Genomic DNA, 23,132 nt, shown 5'->3' with positions numbered 1-23,132 from the left:
GCAGGAGCTCCTTTGCCTATTAGGCCACACCCCTCTGATGTAGCCAGTCCTCCAAGAGCTTACAGTAGGCCCTGTAAGAAGAGCCCTGTAAGGAATTCTAGCAGGACCTCCTTTGCCTATTAGGCCACACCTCCCTGATGTAGCCAATCCTCCTGGAGCTCTCAGTAGGCCCTGCAAGAAGAGCCCTGTAAGGAATTCTAGCAGGACCTCCTTTGCCTATTAGGCCACACACCCCTGATGTAGCCAATCCTCCTGGAGCTTACAGTAGGCCCTGTAAGAAGAGCCCTGTAACCTCCAGGAGAACTGGCTACATCAGAGGGGTGTGGCCTAACAGGCAAAGGAGCTCCTGCTACATAAAAGCCCCACCTGGCAGCCATGCCCTGTATTCTTTAAACAGATCGCACAACCGATTCCAGCCGCATCCTCCCCATCCCTTCCCCAGGCAAGCTGGGCTTGTCAGTTGCCCTTTCTATTTTCACTTGGCCGCTCGCTCCCTTCTTAGAAAAAGTGGTTCCCAAGCAGACTGCCTCAAAGCTGAGCGGCTTCAGACCCATTACTAACGCAAAGGCCGTTTCAGGTTGACTGCGCCCGAAACCTCAAGGTTAAAAAGCCCTTTTCGAAGGCCTATCGGCCAGGTGGGGATGGTGAGCAGGACTCAAGGACCCCCCCCCCCACCTTCCCTCTATGGCAGAACTTGGAACTTCCCCATGAAATCCATTGGCGATAGATCTAGAGTGGGCTTTTCGGCGTAATGCACAAGTCGCTGATACAACCGTTGACTGTTGTCAGGCACTGACTTAAAATGGAGAGTAGATAATCTGTGGAGTAGGGGTGTCAAACATGTGGCCCAGGGACCAAATCAGCCCCCCCGAGCGATTGGCTGCCATCTGCTTCCTTCTCCCTCTCTCTTGCTTCCTTCTGCATCACAGCTTGCTTTGCAAGGCTTGCTCAATCGCACAGGAGTTATAGAGCAAAACCTCTATTTTCTACATTGCCTGAGGCTCCTCCCTTGGGGAGGAAGGGAGGAGGAATAGCTTGCTTTGCCAGGATCTCTCAATCACACAGCACAGTTACTGAGCCAAGCCTCTCTCCCTTCTATTGGCTGAAGTCAGCCATAACTTGATGGCCCTTACCTCCACCACCAGCAACAGGGCCTGGCTCAGACTGCATTCTCACCCCCCCCCACCCCCAATTATGTGAGTCAGAGAAAGCCCAGGAAAATTAACTCCCCAGGCATTTCAGTGTCCACAGGCTACCACCTCCGCTCCTCCTGAAACTAACAAAAAGTTACAACTGTTCTCTCTTAAGAAGCTATTTCCTCTTGCAGAGGAAGTCAGATTTTAGGCCCGCCTATCAGTGAAATTTCCCGGACGTCCCCTACTGTGTCATAAAGGAAGGGTTCTCCCACCCCGTTACCGCCCCCCCCCCAACAAAATGCTGAGCCAGGCTGTCTCTGGAGGGAGTCTCGGCCTTCTCACACACCTGAGAATCTGGTTCTGTCTAAGCAGGTAACGGGAGGTTGACTTAACACTGACAGGCTTAGCTTAAAAGGTAAAGGTAGTCCCCTGTGCAAGCACCAGTCATTTCCAACTCTGGGGTGACGTTGCTTTCACAAGGTTTTCACGGCAGACTTTTTACGGGGTGGTTTGCCATTGCCTTCCCCAGTCATCTACACTTTCCCCCCAGCAAGCTGGGTACTCATTTTACCGACCTCAGAAGGATGGAAGGCTGAGTCGACCTGGAGCCGGCTACCTGAACCCAGCTTCTGCTGGGATCGAACTCAGGTCGTGAGCAGAGGGCTCCGACTGCACTACTGAAGCTTTACCACTCTGCTTAATCAATTGTAAAAAAAAAAAAAATGATAAGTTCCCTACCCTCAGGAGGCCGGTTTCTGCTTCCTGTTCTTCACGGGCCCCCAAAGGCCTGGAAGAAAACCCCCGTGGCCTATTGTGGTTGCATTCCCAAAGGCAGAAATCCTCTTCTCTTTGAATGATTATGGCTATATATGGCAGGAGCCTAAAACTGTGTGTGTGTGGGGGGGGGGGGGAAGCTTCATTTCCCAAACTCGCAGGGCCTATTTTTATACTCAGTGGTTTGAGAATTCCTGTTTTCGGAGCCTCTGAGAGCAGTGCACACAACCACAAGTCGCTGGAGGGAGGAGGGCTGGGAGAAGAGCTACTTTGAAGGAGGAGGAGGAAGGGACGTCGGCTCTCTTGCAGGCATGTCTACGCAGAGGTGCCTTCAGAGGCCAGGAAGGGCGAGCAGAGCTCGGGAGGGGGGGCGCTGGAGCCCTCCGAGTGCCCCCAAGAGCCCTTTGACTATGGCAGTTCCATCCCCAGATCCCTGCCACCCATTTCTCTCACTGGCATTAGAAGCCGTACTCCAAAACTCCTCTGCAAACCTCGACATCAGGGTGGCCAAACCCACTTAACGTAAGAGCCACGTGAAATCAATGTCAGATGCTTGAGAGCCGCGAAACAGGAAGGAAGGGCAGCAAATAGAAGGGGTGGGGAGGGAGAGGCGGAAAGAATGCAACTTTAAATGCATTCTCCCAGCTGCCGGCTGACTTGGAGAAGTGATTTAAAGAGAGAAATGCCTTCTCCAAGCCGGCCGATGGGGGAGTGGGGGTTTCTAGAGTACATGTGAAAGAGCCACGTGTGGCTCCTGGGCCACAGTTTGGCCACCCCTGCTCGACATCCTTGGAAGCCACTGATAAATCCTGCACCGGCGTGGCTCAATTCGCACAGGGGACTCTGGCAGCAGCAGCGGAGGTTTTTCTTCTGGAAAGAGGCGTGCCCGCTGCTCGACATGACCAGGTGCATGGCGATCTCCTCTTGAGAGGGTCGGCCCTCGCACCTCTTTCACTGGCCTGCCAGGAAGTTGGCCTTTCTCCCCAGCCCTGCCGCGTTCAGGCCTGCAGTGCCGGCGGTGCCTTCCCCGCCGCCTTTTCCTCCTTCGCCCCTAGCGGCGAGGCTGCAGCCGCCCTTTCCCGCTGCCCTTTTATGGTAGAAAAATGAAAAACTGCCTGCACAGCAGCCGCAGAGACAGAGAGGGAGAGCCTGCAGATGGGAAACGCGCCGTTCATTGCGCGGCTGGCGAGGAATCAATGGAGCACTTTGCCAAGTGTGCTGTTCACAAGGGTGAAGGTTACAGAGGCGTTTGGCAGGAAAGGGGGGGGGGGAGAGAAAGTCTGGAAGTTCAAAGCTTCACACCCTGAACTCTGTTGGACGGCTGCCACCGAGCCTTCACAGCCAACTGGCAAGGTAAGCAGATTCTTGAATGGCTTCTGGGTCAGAGAAAAAAAACAAGAACATCAGAAGAGCCCTGCTGGATCAGACCAGAGGTTCATCCAGTCTAGCCTCCTGTCTCACACAGGGGCCAACCAGTTCCCCTGGAAGGCCAACAACCGGGCAGAGAGACCAAGGTCTTCATAAGAACACTGGAAGAGCCCTAATGAACCAGACCAGTGGTCCATCTAGTCCAGCACCCTGTCTCACGCAGTGGCCAACCAGTTCCTCTGGAGGACCAACAACAGGGCAGAGAGACCGAGGTCTTCATAAGAACATTGGAAGAGCCCTGGTGGATCAGTCCAGTGGTCCACCTACTCCAGCATCTTCCTCACACAGTGGCCAACCAGTTCCTCTGGAGGGCCACCAAAAGGGCAGAGAGGCCGAGGCCTTCCCTTGATAAGAACATCAGAAGAGCCCTGCTGGATCAGACCAGTGGTTCATCTAGTCTCACACAGTGGCCAACCAGTTCTTCTGGAGGGCCAACAACAGGGCAGAGAGGCTGAGGCCTTCTCCAGAGTAGAACATCAGGAGAGCGCTGCTGGATCAGACTAGTGGTCCATGTAGTCCAGCCTCCTGTCCCATGCAGTGGCCAACCAGTTCCTCTGGAGGGCCAACAACAGGGCAGAGAGGCTGAGGCCTCCACCGATGTTAAGAATATAAGAACCTCAGAAGAGCCTTGCCGGATCAGACTAGCGGTCCATCTAGTCCAGCATCCTGCTTCACAGTGGCCAGCCAGTTCCTCTGGAGGGCCAAGAACAGGGCAGAGAGGCTGAGGCCTTCATAAGAACTTAAGAAGAGCCCTGCTGGATCAGACCAGCAGTCCATCTAGTCCAGTGACTTGCCTCATACAGTGGTCAACCAGCTCCTCTGGACAACCAACAACAGGGCAGAGAGGCCCTGCTGGATCAGGCCAGTGGCCCATCTAGTCCAACGCTCTTTGTCACAGAGTGGCCAAAAAAACCCAGGTGCCATCAGGAAGTCCACCAGTGGAGCCAGGACACTAAAAGCCCTCCCACTGTTGCCCCCCAAACACCAAGAAAACAGAGAGAATGTTCCATCTATACCTTTTGGCTAACAGTCACTGATGGACCTCTGCTCCAGATGTTTCTCCAGTTCCCGGGTGCAGGCAAAGAGCCTTCTTGGCGTAGGACTTGAGAGAGCTTCTGCCAGTACATATATATAAGGTACATATGAAGCCGCCTTGTACTGAATCAGATCCTGGGTCCATCAAAGTCAGTATTGTCTATTCGGACTGGCAGCGACTCTCCAGGGTCTCAAGCTAAGGTTTTTCATGCCTACTTGCCTGGACCCTTTTAAGTTGGAGATCCCGGGGATTGAACCTGGGACTTTCTGCTTACCAAGCAGAGGCTCTACCACTGAACCAAGTTAGTATTGTCTACTTGAACTGGCAGCGGCTTTCCAGGGTCTCAAGCTGAGGTTTTTCACGCCTACTTGCCTGGACCCCTTTTTAGTTGGAGATGCCGGGGATTGAACCTGGAACCTTCTGCTTCCCAAGCAGAGGCTCTACCACTGAACCACCGTCCCGCCTTCCAGTCACAGGGCAAACCACCCCGTAAAAGGTCTGCCATGAAAGCTCTGCGCCACCTGTTCAGAGACCAAACCATTTCACAGGAAAGGAGAATTTATTTATTTATTTTTAAAAAATCATCGTTTCCTGGATGCTTTTACACCTGGAAGAACGTTCTGCACAAGAATGGCAAAAAAAAAAAAGCAGATGCAACCCTCTGGGATTCCACGCCATTACGCTTCAAGCCCTCGCCTCCTTCCCCGGCAACCCGGAGGGCCGTCACCATGCCAACTGTATCCCCGGCACGTCCCCCCTCCCCGTCTCTCAGCTTCACTGGGAAAAAAACGCTGCAGTGCTCTGGGCTGAGACTGCAAAGAAGGCCCCCAGACCGCTTCCCCCCCACTCCTGCAATATACAGAGTTTGAACCGATGCTGGCAAGGAAAATGCAGCTGTCAGCAAGTCGAGCTTCCCTGCACGCGGGCAGGGGCTGCATGAGCCAATCGTATGCCATGTTTCTGGGGTGGGGGGGGGGAGGCTGAACCCCTGTCAGCTTCTGTGAAGGCTGACAGCTAGGAGAAGAAAAAATGGGCCTGTGATCATATGAATGGCTGAAGGAGAGAAGCAGATTTCAAAGGGAGGGGGAAATATTGCCTTACAAGCAAGGAAAGGAAAGGTCCCCTGTGCAGGCACCAGCCGTTTCCAACTCTGGGGTGACATTGCTTTCACAAGGTTTTCACGGCAGACCTTTTATGGGGTGGTTTGCCCTTGCCTTCCCCAGTTATCTACACTTTTCCCCCAGCAAACTGGGGACTCATTTTACCGGCCTCGGAAGGATGGAAGGCTGAGTCAACCTCGAGCCGGCTACCTGAAAACCCAGCTTCCGCCAGGGATCGAACTCAGGTCGTGAGCAGAGCTTAGGACTGCAGGACTGCAATTTTAACACTCTGCGCCACGGGGCTCTTAAGCTTATAAGCAAAGACCCCTTTTATTCCAGCTCCCCGTTTCTGAAATTTACAAGGCAGATGTTGCATGACCACCCTGACCTGGAGATACACCATCCCTGAACGTGGAGGTTCTATCCTGTCGTCCATTACTTTTGCTTAAGAGCTGCCGGGAGAACGGAGGCACCGAGAAGCACCACTCAGACGTGCCCATGTGGCTAAGCCGTTTGAGCCTTTAGTATGGGGTAGAGCAGGGGTGTCAAACATATAGTTTGGGGGCCAAATCAGGCCCCTGTAGGGCTCCTATCAGCCTCTCGAGCAACTGGCTGTCCTCTGCTTCCTTCTCCCTCTCTCTCGCTTCCTTCTGCATCACAGCTTGCTTTGCAAGGCCTGCTCATCTGCACAGGAGCTACAGACCAAAACCTCTATTTTCTCCATTAGCTGAGGAGGAATAGCTTGCTTTGCAATGCTCTCTCAATCACGCAGCAGAGCTACTGAGCCAAGTCTCTCTTCCTTCTATTGACTGAGACTCCTCCTCCATTCAGTCCACAGGGGAGGAAGGGAAGACCCAGAGCTTCCTTTGCCCAGTTCCCTGGATCCTGTCATGAGCCCTGACGAGGAGGAGCTGGAAGGGTTAACAGACCTGGAAGAGTTGCCAGCCAGTTCCTCAGCTGAACAAACAGCAGCTGGCCCATCAATCACTCTCCTGGCACCAGTGTCAGCTGTTGACGATCAATCCCCTCCGAGTTCTCCTCCTCCCATCTCAAGAGTTCGAAGCAGGCTCCGGAAAGAACTTTCAGAGTGAAGACATGAGACACGCCGATGTTTCATATCTCTCAGCCCTGAGTTCTAGCAGAGTCACTGCCACCCAGGGAGCAGGCTGATTGAGACTCCCATATAGCTCCCACCCAGGACCTGGTAACCTTGCGGAAGCAACAAGTCTACTCTCTGGCTTGCATCCACCCTCCTTCCGGATTCCTGATCCTGACCTGCTTGATTTCCTTGGCACCCTGACCTTGTGGCTTTTGGACACTGACTTCTGATTCCGGTTTGTGATTCTGCATTGGTGACCTGGCTCCTGCTTGACTTCCTGGACTTTGACCTTGGACTGGCTTTGGACTCCTGCCTGCCTGCACCCGGAGAACGTGACAGATCCCATGGGGGGAAATACAAAGAAAGCACCTTTAAGACCAAAGAGTGCTAACATTTTAAGCATGCTTTTAAAAAAAAAAATATATATATATATATATATATTTGTTTGTCTGTGTTCTTTATAAAATTTATATCTCAGCTAAAGGTAAAAAGGTAGTCCCCTGCGCAAGCACCAGTCGTTTCCGACTCTGGGGTGACGTTGCTCTCATGTTTTCCTGGCAGACTTTTTATGGGGTGGTTTGTCATTGCCTTCCCCAGTCTTTTACACTTTCCCCCCCAGCAAGCTGGGGACTCATTTTACCCACCTTGGAAGGATGGAAGGCTGAGTCAACCTGGAGCCGGCTACCTGAACCCAGCTTCCGCTGGAATCAAACTCACATCGCGAGCAGAGGGCTCCGACTGCAGTACTGCAGCTTTAACACTCTGCGCCACGGGGCTCTTCTATATCTCAGCTACCTAATCTTAAATGGGTACACACTTGGCCTGGCCCGACATGGCTCTGCCCAACCAGACATGGCCCAGCCCAACAAGGTCTCTTTTATGTCAGATCTGGCCCTCATGACGATTGAGTGACGCCCCTGGGCTCCAGTCAGTCCCTCTGTGGCTGGGACGCCTGACGCTCAAGCATGTTCCGCCTGCTGCTTGATACAAGGGGGCTTTCCCCGCTCCAGCTTTTTCCAGCAAAGATGGTCACGGTTAGTGTGTTTAAAGACACAAACCCACCAGCGCATTAAGATTCTTGCAGAGAGAGAGAAAGTGAAATTCACACACAACTGCCCCTCGTTTATTTTATAGCTTAGACCCGGCTTGGCCAAAGTTGCTTAACATAAGAGCCACACAGAATAAACGTCAGATGCTTGAGAGCCACAACACATGAACATCGGAGGGAGGGAGGGAGGGAAGGAAGGAAGGGAGGAAAATGGAGTGAGGGAAGGAGAGATAGAAAGAAAGCAACTTTAAATGCATTCTCCAAGCCACTGGCTGGCTTGGCTTGGAGAAGAGATTTAAAGGCAGTCAGTGGGGCAACGGCGGCTTCAAGAACATAAGAGATGCCATGTTGGATCAGGCCAATGGCTGATCCAGTCCAGTGTTCCCTCTAAGCTGAGTTAGTGTGAGCTAGCTCACAGGTTTTTAGCCTCCAGCTCACACATTTTTGCCTTAACAGGAAAAATGGCCCCAGAGCACAATAATTTATGCAGTATCCCACAACTTTAAGGTCAGTAGCTCGCAACTTTAATTCCAGTAACTCACAAAGTAGAATTTCTGCTCACAAGACTCTGCAGCTTAGAGGGAACATTGATCCAGTCCAACACTCCGTGTCACACAGTGGCCAAAAAACCCCCAGGTGCCATCAGGAGGTCCAACAGTGAGGCCAGGACACTTGAAGCCCTCCCACTGTGCCCCCCAGGCACCCAGAAAACAGAGCATCACTGCCCCAGACAGAGTATCATTGCCTCAGACAGAGCATAACCGCCCCAGACAGAGTATCATTGCCTCAGACAGAGCATCACTGCCCCAGATAGAGCATCACTACCCCAGACACAGCATCACTGCCCCAGAAAGAGAATCACCACCCCAGACACAGCATCCCTGCCCCAGACACAGCATCCCTGCCTCAGACAGAGCATCCCTGCCTCAGACAGAGCATCACTGCCTCAGAGAGAGCATCATTGCCTCAGAGAGAGCATCATTGCCTCAGAGAGAGCTTCACTGCCCCAGACAGAGCATCACTGCCTCAGACAGAGCATCATTGCCTCAGACAGAGCATCATTGCCTCAGACAGAGCATCACTGCCCCAGACAGAGCATCATTGCCTCAGACAGAGCATCATTGCCTCAGACAGAGCATCACTGCCTCAGAGAGAGCATCATTGCCTCAGAGAGAGCTTCACTGCCCCAGACAGAGCATCACTGCCTCAGACAGAGCATCATTGCCTCAGACAGAGCATCATTGCCTCAGACAGAGCATCACTGCCCCAGACAGAGCATCATTGCCTCAGACAGAGCATCATTGCCTCAGACAGAGCATCACTGCCCCAGACAGAGCATCATTGCCTCAGACAGAGCATCACTGCCCCAGACAGAGCATCACTGCCCCAGACAGAGCATCACTGCCTCAGACAGAGCATCACTGCCCCAGATACAGCATCACTGCCCCAGACAGAGCATCACTGCCTCAGACAGAGCATCATTGCCTCAGACAGAGCATCACTGCCCCAGACAGAGCATCACTGCCTCAGATAGAGCATCACTGCCCCAGAAACAGCATCACTGCCCCAGACAGGGCATCACGGCCCCAGACAGAGCATCACGGCCCCAGACAGAGCATCACTGCCTCAGATAGAGCATCACTGCCCCAGACAGGGCATCACTGCCCCAGACAGGGCATCACTGCCTCAGACAGAGCATCACTGGCCCAGAAACAGCATCACTGCCCCAGACAGAGCATCACTGCCTTGGATAGAGCATCACTGCCCCAGACAGAGCATCACTGCCCCAGACAGAGCATCACTGCCTCAGATAGAGCATCACTGCCCCAGAATCACTGCCCCAGACAGAGCATCACTGCCCCAGAAACAGCATCACTGCCCCAGACAGAGCATCACTGCCCCAGACAGAGCATCACTGCCTCAGATACAGCATCACTGCCCCAGACACAGCATCACTGCCCCAGACACAGCATCACTGCCTCAGATACAGCATCACTGCCCCAGACAGAGCATCACTGCCTCAGATACAGCATCACTGCCCCAGACAGAGCATCACTGCCTCAGATAGAGCATCACTGCCTCAGAGCATCACTGCCCTAGACAGAGAGCCACACAATATGGTTTAAACTCGTTTAAGGACATATAGCCTTGCTTCTTTGGTCGCAAGAGCCACATACAAAGTACAAGGTAAACAATTTTCAAATTACCGTACAAAAAAAAAAAAAAGCTTCGAGACCCCTTAAGCATCCATACACGACTGCAGAAATACGCCCCGTGGTTTTGCAACACAAGAACACGGGGTCTTCCAACTCCACCGCAAAAGGCCACCTCTACATCTCCGAGGGAACCTGGTTCAATAAGACCCCCCCCCACTCCTTCTGGTTTTCCAAACCCGTACAAGAATGAAGCTCTTTTGCTCGGCTTCCAGATCGTTGGCAGAGCGGGTGGCTGCTCTCCCCAGCCCCCTGCAGACAGGGAGGAGGAGGAGCGCAAGCAGCACCACGGGTGTCTCTCAGTCCTTCTGTAGCTGGCAAGTTCTTTCCCCTCCCTCCCACACCTTCCTCTGTAGCAAAGGTTCCCGTCGTCGCCTCCGCTTTCCCGCCCTCCCCTCACAGAGCCAGCTGCGCAGTGCGCCCTTACCTGAAGGCTGCCTGCTGGCATGGAGCCGCCTGCTTGCCTTTGCTCCGGCCACGTTAGGCAGACGAGCCTGCCCATGTGATTTAAATCACTCAGGAAGGAGGCAGCAGCCTGAAGGTGAGGGGCCACCCAAAGCTGTCAGGGGGCCAGGCCCCATGAGGCCCTGGTCTGCCCGCCGACAGACCAGCCTGTGGGGGCGGCCACTGGGAAAGCTGCAATCGCCAAAAGATGACCGTGTGCTAGCCCCCCACGGGCATGGGAGCACGTATCAGGAGACAAGGCTGTCCTTCAAGGATGTGGCTCCCCAGGCGTGGAGGGATTTGAAAGACTGCGATTGCATTGCGGCCGTAAATGAATGCGACGCTGCATGCATAAAATGCCCGCTCCCAAACAAGAGGCACTCTGCTGAATTCTGGACCGGCCGCAGTTGCCAAGTTGCCTTCAAGGGTGGCCCCATACAAAACATATTACAGCAGTCTAACCGGAAGTTATATTAAAAGCATTACGGTCTGCTCCTGAGCGCATACAACCGTTTGCAGGTTTTGTACTAAACTTAATATCCCCCCCCACCCCCCGGTCTGCCACCAAATGATATAGTACTTTTTCAACCACCTATCTGGATTTCTGGTTTTAGGAAAATGCCTCCAGATAAGTCTGAATCCATTACAGTCCCTCTCATGCATACACACACACAAACACACCCAGAGCCGGTTTGTACAAGGCAAATGCAGCTCAGTGTTAAAACAGAAGCTGTTCTGACTGTGGATGAGCCGATGGTGCCCCCTGGTGGCTATTTGGCTTTTTACAGAAGAAGAAGAAGATGATTTTGGATTTCTATCCCGCCCTATATTCTGAATCTCAGAGCGGTCACAATCTCCTCTACCTTCCCCCCGCCCCACAACAAACAGGTGGGTGGGGCTGAGAGGGCTCTCCCAGCAGCTGCCCTTTCAAGGACAGCTTCTATGAAAGCTATGGCTGACCCAAGGCCATTCCAGCAGGTGCAAGTGGAGGAGTGGAGAATCAAACCTGGTTCTCCCAGATAAGAGTCTGCACACTTAACCACCACACCAAGCAGGTCCATCCCCTCAAATTTCTACCAAGAAAAACACACAGACGCACAGAATGGAGAAAGCAGAGACTGCCCTAAAACACCCACTACAGCAGAAAGCCCCTTTTTCACAATCTGGTGCCCGCTTTCAACCTAGGGGCCGTAAACAGCGGCGGAAACCAGCCTGCTTGCTCCGACGCCCTGCCCGGTTTACCTTTCTGCAGCGAGGGTTGGGGCAGCTGAACCACTTCACCTCTTTGTCCAGCAGAGCCGGGAAGTTGCAGGAGGGACACCTGTGGAGCAAGGCAAAAGAGAGGTCAGTGTGTTGTGCACCAGCTGAGAGCCAGTTTGGCATACTGGTTAAGTGTGTGGACTCTGATTTGGGGAACTGGGTTTGATTCCCCACTCCACTTGCACCTGCCGGAATGCCCTTGGGTCAGCCATAGCTCTGGCAGGAGTTGTCCTTGAAAGGGCAGCTTCTGTCAGAGCTCTCTCAGCCCCACCCACCTCACAGGGTGTCTGTTGTGGGGGAAGAAGATATAGGAGATTGTGAGCCGCTCTGAGTCTCTGATTCAGGGAGAAGGGCGGGGTATAAATCTGCAGTTGTTGCCTTCTTCAAACCGTCCAGTGGGGTTTGTCAGTGACGCCCCTCGCCCTCCCAATCTTCTTTTCCCAGCCCCCTAACTCCAAAAACAACCCTACAGCAAGCCCCTGTCAAAGAGGGATGAACACCACTTTCTGCAAGTTAAGGATGTTGAAGGGGGGGGTTTATTCCCACACTGAATTCCTTCTGTTCTTTCTTGTTGTCTAACACTTTTCTGGTGCCTTCCAAGCTTTTGTGGTAAGTGGGTGGGGCGAGGGTTCTGATTGGCTGTGCAGGTTTTTTAAAAAACGTTGCTTGGGCAGCAGCTGTCACCGTAACACAAGGATCTGCTGAACAGGGTGCCGTTTAATCTGTGCGGCCCATCAGAGGCCCACCTGGGCACAAGCTTCATGGGTCCTCATTCGCTTCCTAAAAAACACCTCGTGGGCACCAAAAAAGTGGAGGAGGAGGAGGAGGAGGAGATGATGACGATGATATTGAATTTATATCCTGCCCAGGGCTTTTTTTTGTAGCAGGAACTCCTTTGCATATTAGGCCACACACCCCTGATGGAGCCAATCCACCAGGAGCTTACAATAGGCCCTGTAAGCTCTTGGAGGATTGGCTACATGAGTGGGGTGTGGCCTAATATGCAAATGAGTTCCTGTTACAAAAAAAAGCCCTGATCCTGCCCTGTACTCAATCTCAGAGGGGCTCACAATCTCCTATATCTTCTCCCCCCAATACAGACCCCGTCAGGTGGGTGGGGCTGAGAGGGCTGTCCCAGAAGCTGCCCTTTCAAGGACAACCTCTGCCAGAGCGATGGCTGACCCAAGGCCATGCCAGCAGCTGCAAGTGGAGGAGTGGGGAATCAAACCCGGTTCTCCCAGATAAGAGTCCGTGCACTCAACCACTACACCCAACTGGCTCTCCTACCTTCTGTCTGGGATAAAAAGACTCTGATCTCTGTTCCTTCTCATGTCTGATGAAGGGAGTTTTGACTCTCGAAAGCTTCTCCCCTGAAAAACTTGGTCTCTTAAGGGGCTGCTGGACTCAAATTTAAACAAACTTGGATTTATTGGATTTCTTTGCAAGGATTCTATAACAAGAAAAAGATGACTGCTGATTGATACCTCGCCCTTCTCTCTGAATCAGAGACTCAGCCTGGCTTACAATCTCCGATATCTTCTCCCCCCACAACAGACCCCCTGTGAGGTGGGTGGGGCTGAGAGGGCTCCCACAGCAGCTGCCCTTTCAAGGACAACTCCTGCCAGAGCTACAGCTGACCCAAGGCCATTCCAGCAGCTGCAAGTGGAGGAGTGGGGAATCAAACCCAGTTCTTCCGGATAAGAGTCCGCACACTTCACCACCACACCAAACTGGTGAGGGCCACGGCAGTGCCCACGGGCTCCTTGTTGGGGACCCTTGTAGTACAGCGTCATGTTTTTGCTCGATACAAATAATGAGCGGTGGTTACTGCAGCCATTAAACTCTCCCCAGCTCTCCCAGATGAGAAATAAGAAGGAAAAAGGGAAGGAAAGGTCCCCTGTGCAAGCACCAGTCGTTTCCAACTCTGGGATGACGTTGCTTTCACAACGTTTTCACAGCAGACTTTTTACAGGGTGGTTTGCCCTTGCCTTCCCCAATGATCTACACTTTCCCCCCAGCAAGCTGGGTCCTCATTTTACCCACCTCGGAAGGATGGAAGGCTGAGTCAATCTCGAGCCAGATACCTGAAAACCCAGCTTCCGCCGGGGATCGAACTCAGGTTGTGAGCAGAGCTTAGGGCTGCAGTACTGCAGCTTTAACACTCTGCGCCACAGGGCTCTTTTGGGAAATAAGAAGGCAGAATTAAAAGGGGAGCCAGAACAAAGCAAGAAGCCGTAGGGAAACTAAGCGCCTGTTCAAGAATCGCGACAGTGCGTGTTTTAAAAGATACACTTTTAAAAAGCATTTCGTTGTAACTTATAGACGCAATGGATTTGGTCTTGCAGTGGTGCATGCCACAGGGAGCCAGGACTGGTGATGGCCCCCTGCTGAGCATGGATGTGGCTGGAAATGGGCCACATTGTCTGGCGACCCGGGGGGGGGGGTGCTGGGGACCCAACCCCGGCCAAACCGCCACCACTTACCTGACCAGCTCATCCGCACAGGCGGCTGCCACTTCCTCCTCGGCTTTCCGCTCGTAGTATTTGTGGAGGATGCTCTCCGGAAGCACCTTCTCTATCTCGCTGGTCGGGAACGAGCACGTGCAGCTTCCTTCCATGCAGCTGAGCTCGGACTGTGCGCAGAAGGAGGGGGGGGGGAAGCAGAGATCACAGGAAGTCAGGCGTCAATCTGTTTGCGCTCGCCTGCGTATTGTCCGGTGCTTCCCAACCTGTGGGATCCTGGGCCTAGTGAGGCCTCTAGGCTCCGGAGAAGCCTGCCTAGGAGTTACTACAGAAAGCCTTCATTTCCCAGATCCCCTCTGATTGGGTGGCAAGGTTTAGAAAGGAAAACTGGCCCAGAGAGAGGTGGGACCTGGGAGGAGAGCATAAAAGGGCCAAGTACAGACAGGGTGTGTTCTTTCCTGGAGAGGCTGCAGGCAGGGAGGTCCTCTCTGGAAAAGGCTGCAGGAGAGATCCCTTACCCAAGGGGGTGAGTTTGGTGTTAGAGCGGGGAACATCTAGTTAGTTGCGTCAGGTCTTCTGTTTATTTGCACTCACCTTTACTGCATATATATTTCACTGTTTTTACCCACTTATTATGAACATATGAAGCTGCCTTCTACTGAATCAGACCCTCAGTCCATCAAAGTCAGTATTGTCTACTCAGACTGGCAGCAGCTCTCCAGGGTCTCAAGCTGAAGTTTTTCACACCTACTTGCCTGGACCCTTTTTAGGTGGAGATGCCAGGTACTGAACCTGGGACCTTCTGCTTACCAAGCAAATGCTCTACCACTGAGCCACCATCCCTCCCCAAAGAACATATGAACAAATGAAGCTGCCTTCTACTGAATCAGACCCTCGGTCCATCAAAGTCAGTACTGTCTAACTCAGACTGGCAGCGGCTCTCCAAGGTCTCCAGCTGAGGTTTTTCATGCCTACTTGCCTGGACCCTTATTAGTTGGAGATGCTGGAGATTGAACCTGGGACCTTCTGCTTACCAAGCAGATGCTCTGCCACTGAGCCACTGTCCCTCCCCACTGAGTACTGTAAATAAAATGTTGTTGTTATACTGCTTGGGTCCTCATGTCTCCTTGGTCACAGTTAAGTATTTACTAATAAGGAAGACAGGAGTGGTTGGGTGCTCTGGCCCCTCCCTTACCAGAATGGTGACCCTCCTAGGCCCCTGCTGTGTGACAGGGCCAGGACCCCAACGTGGGTCCCGAATCTTCAAAGCGGGTCCCAGGACAGTCTTCCCTAAAGACCACCCTTTCCATTGCTGTTTTGTATTCTTCCCCGGGGGTCTACACAACAGCTCCGACTTCCCTGCTCCCCCCAGGGCATCCTCACCTTGCCGGCGCCGAACACGGCCTCCTGAGCGTACTTGATCAGGCATTCTTTGCAGAACAAGTGGCCGTCAGCACACTGAGTCAGCTTCTCGAACGCGAAGTCCCCGTAGCAGCACCGGCACTCTATCATCTGGCCGTCCTGCCGAAGCAAAGTTTCCCCGGAGATTAATCCCCGCTCTGAAAGGAAGCCACAGTTCTAATCGGGAGGACCCGGGTTCGATTCCCCACTCCTCTTCCACGAGCAGCCAGCTGGGTAAGCTTGGGCCAGTCCCGCTTCTCTCAGATCTCTCCGCCGTCCCCTACCTCACCGGCAGTGTTCCCTCTAAGCTGAGAGAGCGTGAGCTAGCGCACAGGTTTTTAACCTCTCGTTCACACATTTTTTGTCTTCGCTCAGGAAGGATGACCCCCAGAGCACACTAGTTTATGCAGTAGCTCACAACTTGAATGTCAGTAGCTCACAAAGCAGGATTTTTGCTCACAAGACTCACAACTTGAATGTCAGTATCTCACAAAGCAGGATTTTTGCTCACAAGACTCACAACTTGAATGTCAGTAGCTCAGAAAGCAGGATTTTTGCTCACAAGACTCACAACTTGAATGTCAGTATCTCACAAAGCAGGATTTTTGCTCACAAGACTCACAACTTGAATGTCAGTAGCTCACAAAGCAGGATTTTTGCTCACAAGACTCACAACTTGAATGTCAGTAGCTCACAAAGCAGGATTTTTGCTCACAACTCACAACTTGAATGTCAGTAGCTCACAAAGCAGGATTTTTGCTCACAAGACTCTACAGCTTAGAACATAAGAGAAGCCATGTTGGATCAAGCCAATGGCCCATCCAGTCCAACACTCTGTGTCACACAGAGGCCAAACCACCACCACCCCCCCGAGTACCATCAGGAGGTTCACAAGTAGGGCTAGAAGCCCTTTCCACTTGCCCCCCCCCCCACAGCACCAAGAATTCAGAGCATCACTGCCTCAGACAGAGTTCCAACAATATGCTGTGGCTAATAGCCACTGATGGACCTCTGCTCCATATTTTTATCCAATCCCCTCTTGAAGCTGGCTATGCTTGAAGCCGCTACCACCTCCTGTGGCAGTGAATTCCACATGTTAATCACCCTTTGGGTGAAGAAGGACTTCCTTTTATCCATTCTAACCCGACCGCTCAGCAATTTCATTGAATGCCCATGAGCTCGTATTGTGAGAAAGGGAGAAAAGTCCTTCTTTCTCTACCTTCTCCATCCCATGCATAATCTTGCAAACCTCTCTCATGTATAAATAAATAAATAATAAATAAATTTTATTTTATATCCCGCCCCTCCCCCACCAAAAGGCGGGCTCAGGGCGGCTCACAGACATGACTACGTCATGATTCAATTAAAAGCAGATAGACATTATGAATACAATACAATTACATATATAGATTAAAATACATAAAAATAGGTGCTATAATTTCTGGTGTCACAATTACATATTATCAGCTTCAGTTACAACATAAGATGGCTAGAGTTAGAATGATTTTATCAAGTTAGTCTGGTCCTAATTCAAATGCGAGTTGGAAAAGAGAGGTTTTGCAAGCCCTGCGGAACTGGTTCAGGTCCCGCAGGGCTCGCACCCCCTCTGGGAGTTGATTCCACCAGCGCGGGGCCACTAATGAGAAGGCTTGCTCCCGAGTTATCTTCATTCTAGCCTCTCTTGGCCCAGGGATTTGTAGGAGGTTTTGGGAGCTAGATCTTAACGCTCTCCTGGGGATATATGGGGAGAGGCGGTCCCTGAGGTAGGCAGGTCCTCGGCCATATAGGGCTTTAAAGGTAATAACCAGCACCTTATACCGAACGCGGTAGACGACCGGTAGCCAATGCAGATCCCGCAGCACCGCCGCACATGTTCCCACCTAGGTAGTCCCATCAACAGCCTGGCCGCTGCGTTCTGCACTACCTGAAGTCTTCGCGTTCGCACAAGGGCAGCCCCATGTAGAGGGCATTGCAGTAGTCTAGTCTTGAGGTGACCGTTGCGTGGATCACAGTTGCTAGGTCGTCGCGTTCCAGGAAGGGAGCAGTCGACGTTTCTCCAAGCTAAAGAGCCCCAAGCGTTTTAACCTTTCTTCATAGGGAAAGTGTTCCAAACCTTTAATCATTTTAGTTGCCCTTTTCTGGACTTTTTTTTTTCCCAGAGAAAAAAAGATGGACTTTTTTCCCCAGAGGAAAAAGAGGCTTGATTCCTTAGTTCATGCAAGAAAAAAGTAGGAGATAGAGAAGAATATCTCAAAGAAAAGTATACATTGCACAGCAGCAGAAATATCACCACTTAAGTTGCATACAATTGACGTCCTGGATATAAATCGATTGAAGAGCCCTAACCACCGTGGAAGAAAAAATTGAAACGAAGTAAAAAAAGCACCTAGGGCCTTTGTTTCGAACTGGGCTATATAAGACCACTGCATTGGACTCCATTATTTCATAATATGATTAATAGTAGAATATTTTTTGCCTAAGTGTCCATTTCTCACAAACTGTTTTAAACTGTCACCCCCATTTATTATTGCTTTTCTCATCTGGGACAAGCTCTTCTACTGGAAACACGCTGGACCACTTCTCACAATACAAGAACTCGTGGGCATTCGATGAAATTGCTGAGCAGACAGGTTAAAACAGATAAAAGGAAGTACTTCTTCACCCAAAGGTTGATTAATATGTGGAATTCACTGCCACAGGAGGTGGTGGCGGCCACAAGCATAGCCAGCTTCAAGAGGGGTTTAGATAAAAATATGGAGCAGAGGTCCATCAGTGGCTATTAGCCACAGTGTGTGTGAATATATAAAAATTTTTTTGCCACACTGTGACACAGAGTGTTGGACTGGATGGGCCATTGGCCTGATCCAACATGGCTTCTCTTATGTTCTTATGTGACACAGAGTGTTGGACTGGATGGGCCATAGGCCTGATGCAACATGGCTTCTCTTATGTTCTTATGTGACACAGAGTGTTGGACTGGATGGGCCATAGGCCTGATGCAACATGGCTTCTCTTATGTTCTTATGTGACACAGAGTGTTGGACTGGATGGGCCATTGGCCTGATGCAACATGGCTTCTCTTATGTGACACAGAGTGTTGGACTGGATGGGCCATTGGCCTGATCCAACATGGCTTCTCTTATGTTCTTATGTGACACAGAGTGTTGGACTGGATGGGCCATTGGCCTGATCCAACATGGCTTCTCTTATGTTCTTATGTCACACAGAGTGTTGGACTGGAGGGGCAACTGGCCTGATCCAACATGGCTTCTCTTATGTTCTTATGTGACACAGAGTGTTGGACTGGATGGGCCATTGGCCTGATCCAACATGGCTTCTCTTATGTTCTTATGTGACACAGAGTGTTGGACTGGATGGGCCATTGGCCTGATCCAACATGGCTTCTCTTATGTTCTTATGTGACACAGAGTGTTGGACTGGATGGGCCATTGGCCTGATCCAACATGGCTTCTCTTATGTTTCTTCTGTGACTCAGAGTGTTGGACTGGATGGGCCATTGGCCTGATCTAACATGGCTTCTCTTATGTTCTTATGACCAACAGCACTTCACAACTGCCTGCTATAAGTCTTCGTCCCCTCCCCCCGCCCCGCCCCCCCCGTTTACACTTTTGTGTGTCTGCATGTCTGGAAGTCCTACCTGACTTCGGACAACCCCTAGCAGGGCTTGAACACTCAGAGAAGTGGCTCTATCGCCTGCCCCTGCCCTCCTGACTGCTGGTATTCCCATTCGAGTACTTCCCAGGGCTGGCCCTGCTTAGCTTCTGAGATGTGATGAGATCAGGCTGACTTGGGCCACCCAGATCAGGGCTCTGCTGTGATTCCCAGAAGACAGCCTGGGGCAATCGGATGCTTTGCCGCCTGCTTCAATTATGTTGCTGGCTGCTTTCCATTCAATAAAGAAGTTGGAAGGTGAACATTAAAAAAAAAAGAAGAAAAAGCCCTAAAGCTTCAGAGGGGAGCCGTGTTGGTCTGCAGTAGACCGAGGAGAGAAGCACCTTAGAGATCATCTGCCGAAGGGAGCGCTGAGTCTTCAAAGTTGTGCCCTGGAAATTTGGTTCATCCCCAAAGTCCTATCGGACTCAAATCCAGTCTTAGAGACCAATGAGATTTTATAAGAGAAGCCATGTCGGATCAGGCCAATGCCCCATCCAGCCCAACACTCTGTGTCACAGCGGCCAAAAACCCCCAGGTGCCATCAGGAGGTCCACCAGCGAGGCCAGGACACCAGAAGTCCTCACACTGTTGCCCCTCCCGAGCACCACGAATACAGAGCATCATTTGCCCCAGACAGAGAATTCCATCTATACCCTGTGGCTAATAGCCACTGATGGACCTCTGCTCCAGATGAGCTTCCAAGACTCAAAGCTCCCTCTGTAGCTGATGACGCTCAGGCTCTGAACATCTGTTTGGTCTAGCACAAGGGTGGCCAAACTGCAGCTCGGGAGCCACCTGAGGGACCGTCTCTTCCCACATGTTCCCCAGCGAGCACTAAAATCGGGGACCCAAAACCTCCTGGTCGTCCCCGGGCCAAAGGAAGCCTGTTTGAAAGTTACAAGAGACCGGGCCTTCTCCGTAAGGGCTCCATCTTGGTGGAACCAGCTGTCGGAAGAGGTAAGGGCCCTGCGGGATCTTACCCAATTCCGCAGGGCCTGTAAGACATCCCTCTTCCGGCTGGCCCACAACTAATCGGCACAGAACACTGAGTACTGAACATCGAACACGGAACATCGAATATTGAACATGCAACCGATGAGTGTAGCTGTAGGTCCGCTTTGTGATTTCAATGTCTATGTATATAACAAATGTTTAGATTTTTAACTATAACTTATGAAATGTTGATTTTAATGCTTAATTTTAGATTTTATGTTAGTTTTATATGTTGTAAGCCGCCCTGAGCCACCTAGTGGGAAGGGCGGGATATAAATCTTAGATAAATAAATATGGCTCTTTCACACATATTGTGTGGCTCTTGAAGCCCCCACCACCCCATCGGCCAGCTTGGAGAAGGCCTTTGTCTTTTTAAATCACTTCTCCAAGCCAAGCCAGCTGGCAACTTGGAAAATGCATTTAAAGTTAAAGTTGCTTCCTTTCCACCTCTCTCCCCTCCTCCCTCTCCCATCTATTTGCCTTCCTCCCCCTCAAACATGTGACATTCATGTCTTGTGACTCTCAAACATCTGACATTTATTCTCTGTGGCTCTTATGTTAAGCGAGTTTGGCCAGCCCTGGTGCAGCAGCTGCCGCTGGATTTCCATCCAGCTGATCAAAACAAAGCGTTGCTGATCTCAACTTTGAGCTGGGCCCCACGGCTACCGGGGAAGGCTGGCTAGGCTACGTGACAGGACGGGACAAAACAGCCAGCGATTCAGCCCTGCCACTGTTAGGCTGCAGTATCGCGGATGTCGCTTTTCATCAGCGTATCTTGGAGAGAGGAAGAAAACCCCCAAGCAAACAAGAACACGGAGGATCGACCATTTCCTTGCAGTCGAATCAAACCAGGGTGGCCTGAAGGAAACACAACCCCCGGGCGTGCTAGACACGGGCTCGGTTTGCAACAGAAGGGGCTAAACGAGTCTTGGCGGGGCCGCGATTGGAAGATCGCTTCCTGCGAGTGTGGAATGAAGGTGCCGTGGGAACGACTTCTCTCTGGGCAAACAAGTCTACTTACTTTTTGATACTGCTCCTCATTCATTTGCAGGGCGAGGAGGAAATCCGCATGCTGCAAAGAGACAGACACAGGCTCACAGACACCTCAAATGAACACGCCGGAAGCTGCCTTAACCTGAATCAGACCCTTTTAAGCGCTGTCTGCGCTATAATAATAATAATAAATTTTTATTTATACCCCATCCTCCCCGCCAAGGCAGGCTCAGGGCGGCAGCTCTAACAAGCAGCAGCTCTCCAGAGCCTTCCCCGTCACCAACTGCCTGGTCCCTTTTTAACTGGAGATTCCGGGGACTGAACCCGGGACCTTCTGTGTGCCAAACAGAGGCTCTCCCAGTAAGCCGCGGCCCCTCCTTGCCTCCCTCTGGTTTCCTATTACACAAAACTGTACCGGTTAAGACAGGCAAGGAGCTTGGCTCATTTCAGACGGGCGACGGATTCAGGAGCTGCAAAAGTAAGTTCTCCTTTGCTCCAAAAGGGCCTGAAAAGTAGCGTTGGCTGTGAGGATGGATGGCTTTTAAAAGGGGTGAAATGGATTCAAGGGAGAAAGGGACGTCGCTGGCTATTAGCCCTGGGGACTCAACGGAACCTCCATGTCTGGAAGCAGAAAGCCTCAGGGGAAAGCCCTGCCCAGAGGTGGCCAAACTGTGGCTCAGGAGCCACATGTGGCTCTTTCACACATATTGTGTGGCTCTTGAAGCTCCCACTGCCCTACTGGCTGGCTTGGAGAAGGCATCTGTCTCTTTAAATCACTTCTCCAAGCCAAGCCAGCTGGCAGCTTGGAGAATGCATTTAGAGTTAAAGTTGCTTTTTCCATCTCTCTCCCCGTCCTCCCACCCCATCTATTTTCCTTCTTTCCTTTCTTGTCTCACAGCTCTCAAAACATCTGATGTTCATGTCTTGGGGCTCTCAGACATCTGACATTTATTCTATGTGGCTCTCATGTTACACAAGTTTGGCCACCCCTGCCTTGGCCTGTGGTGGGGGACATGGCCTGCCTCCATGCCTGGTATTCCTTGGAGGTCTCCCATCCAAGTTCTAGCCAGGCCGACCCTGCTTAGCTTCTGAGATCTGACAAGATTGGGCTAGCCTGGGTTAGCCTTCGGCCTCCGTGCCCTCCGGGGAAACTGGTTGGCTGCTTTGCTGGACTTGACAGGGTGTCTGTCGTGGGGGAGGAAGGGAAAGGAGATTGTGAGCCGCTCCGAGACTCTTTGGAGTGGAGGGCGGGATATAAACCCAATATCTTCTTCTTCATAGTGCTGCTGATCCTTCAGGGCTCTTCTCGCAATTCAATCGCGGCTGCTGTGCGCAAACAACAGACAAGAGTGTCTGGCTCGTTCCTCTATCCTTTGTGCATTTAGCCTGGGAAACCACCAGGGGTGGAATTCTAGCAGGAGCACCTTTCCATATTAGGCCACACACACCCCTGAGGTAGCCAGTCCTCCAAGAGCTGACAAGGCTCTTTTTTTGGAAGCTCTTGGAGGATTGGCTACCTCAGAGGTGTGTGTGGCCTAATATGCAAAGGAGCTCCTGCTAGAATCCCACCCCTGGAAACGATGCAACGCTGGCGCACAGGCAGCAGCTGGGTCTTCTGGGTAAGACCCAGAGTCGCCTAGATGGGGATAAAGAGTGCCAATGAACTGCAGGGCGCATCAAGGGCCCAGACATAGTGCCCGGCCCGCCACTCACCTCAGCCATTTCTTTCACCTTCTGCTCGTAAAACTCCCACTCCAGCTGTACCGCCGGGAGGAGAGCGAGCTGGTCGTAGCTCCTCCAGTGCCGCCTCTTGTTTTCCAAGAAGTACATGCGCTTTTCGATCTTCACGTCGCCTGGAGCAGCAGTGCGGAAGGGGCAGCCCGGAAAGGCAAAGAGACACGTGCAAGGGTGAGGAGGGAAAGGTTGGGAAAGCCTGCAAGTTCCCTTTCTTGCTTGCTCCGTGACTCAAGTCGCCCTCGCTGTTCAAAGGGCCTCGGCTGGGTTACCCTAACAAAAGCTACCAAGGGGGGAGAGGAAGGGTCTTGGCTATTCCATTTCAAGAGCAAACTA

The 23,132-nt window shown here is 51.9% G+C and overlaps 1 protein-coding gene across 1 annotated transcript in view; it reads right to left on the bottom strand.

Annotated features, from left to right (window-relative positions):
• Nucleotides 1–4,955: 4,955 nt before the first annotated feature.
• The window catches only part of LOC132588590 (E3 ubiquitin-protein ligase RNF216-like), a 285,209-nt gene continuing 267,032 nt past the window's right edge, over nucleotides 4,956–23,132 (bottom strand). Inside the window, exons 11-17 of the mRNA XM_060261021.1 lie at nucleotides 15,384–15,521; nucleotides 14,022–14,170; nucleotides 11,491–11,599; nucleotides 10,262–10,369; nucleotides 9,995–10,086; nucleotides 5,235–5,388; nucleotides 4,956–4,994 (exon numbers count right to left, since the gene is read on the bottom strand). Of these exons, the coding sequence (XP_060117004.1) occupies nucleotides 4,956–4,994; nucleotides 5,235–5,388; nucleotides 9,995–10,086; nucleotides 10,262–10,369; nucleotides 11,491–11,599; nucleotides 14,022–14,170; nucleotides 15,384–15,521 (789 nt within the window). The remainder of the gene's footprint in view (nucleotides 4,995–5,234; nucleotides 5,389–9,994; nucleotides 10,087–10,261; nucleotides 10,370–11,490; nucleotides 11,600–14,021; nucleotides 14,171–15,383; nucleotides 15,522–23,132) is intronic.

The sequence above is a fragment of the Heteronotia binoei genome, chromosome 20 (assembly GCF_032191835.1).
Source record: "Heteronotia binoei isolate CCM8104 ecotype False Entrance Well chromosome 20, APGP_CSIRO_Hbin_v1, whole genome shotgun sequence".
NCBI lineage: Eukaryota > Metazoa > Chordata > Lepidosauria > Squamata > Gekkonidae > Heteronotia > Heteronotia binoei.
This window is presented reverse-complemented; position numbering and strand designations above follow the sequence as displayed.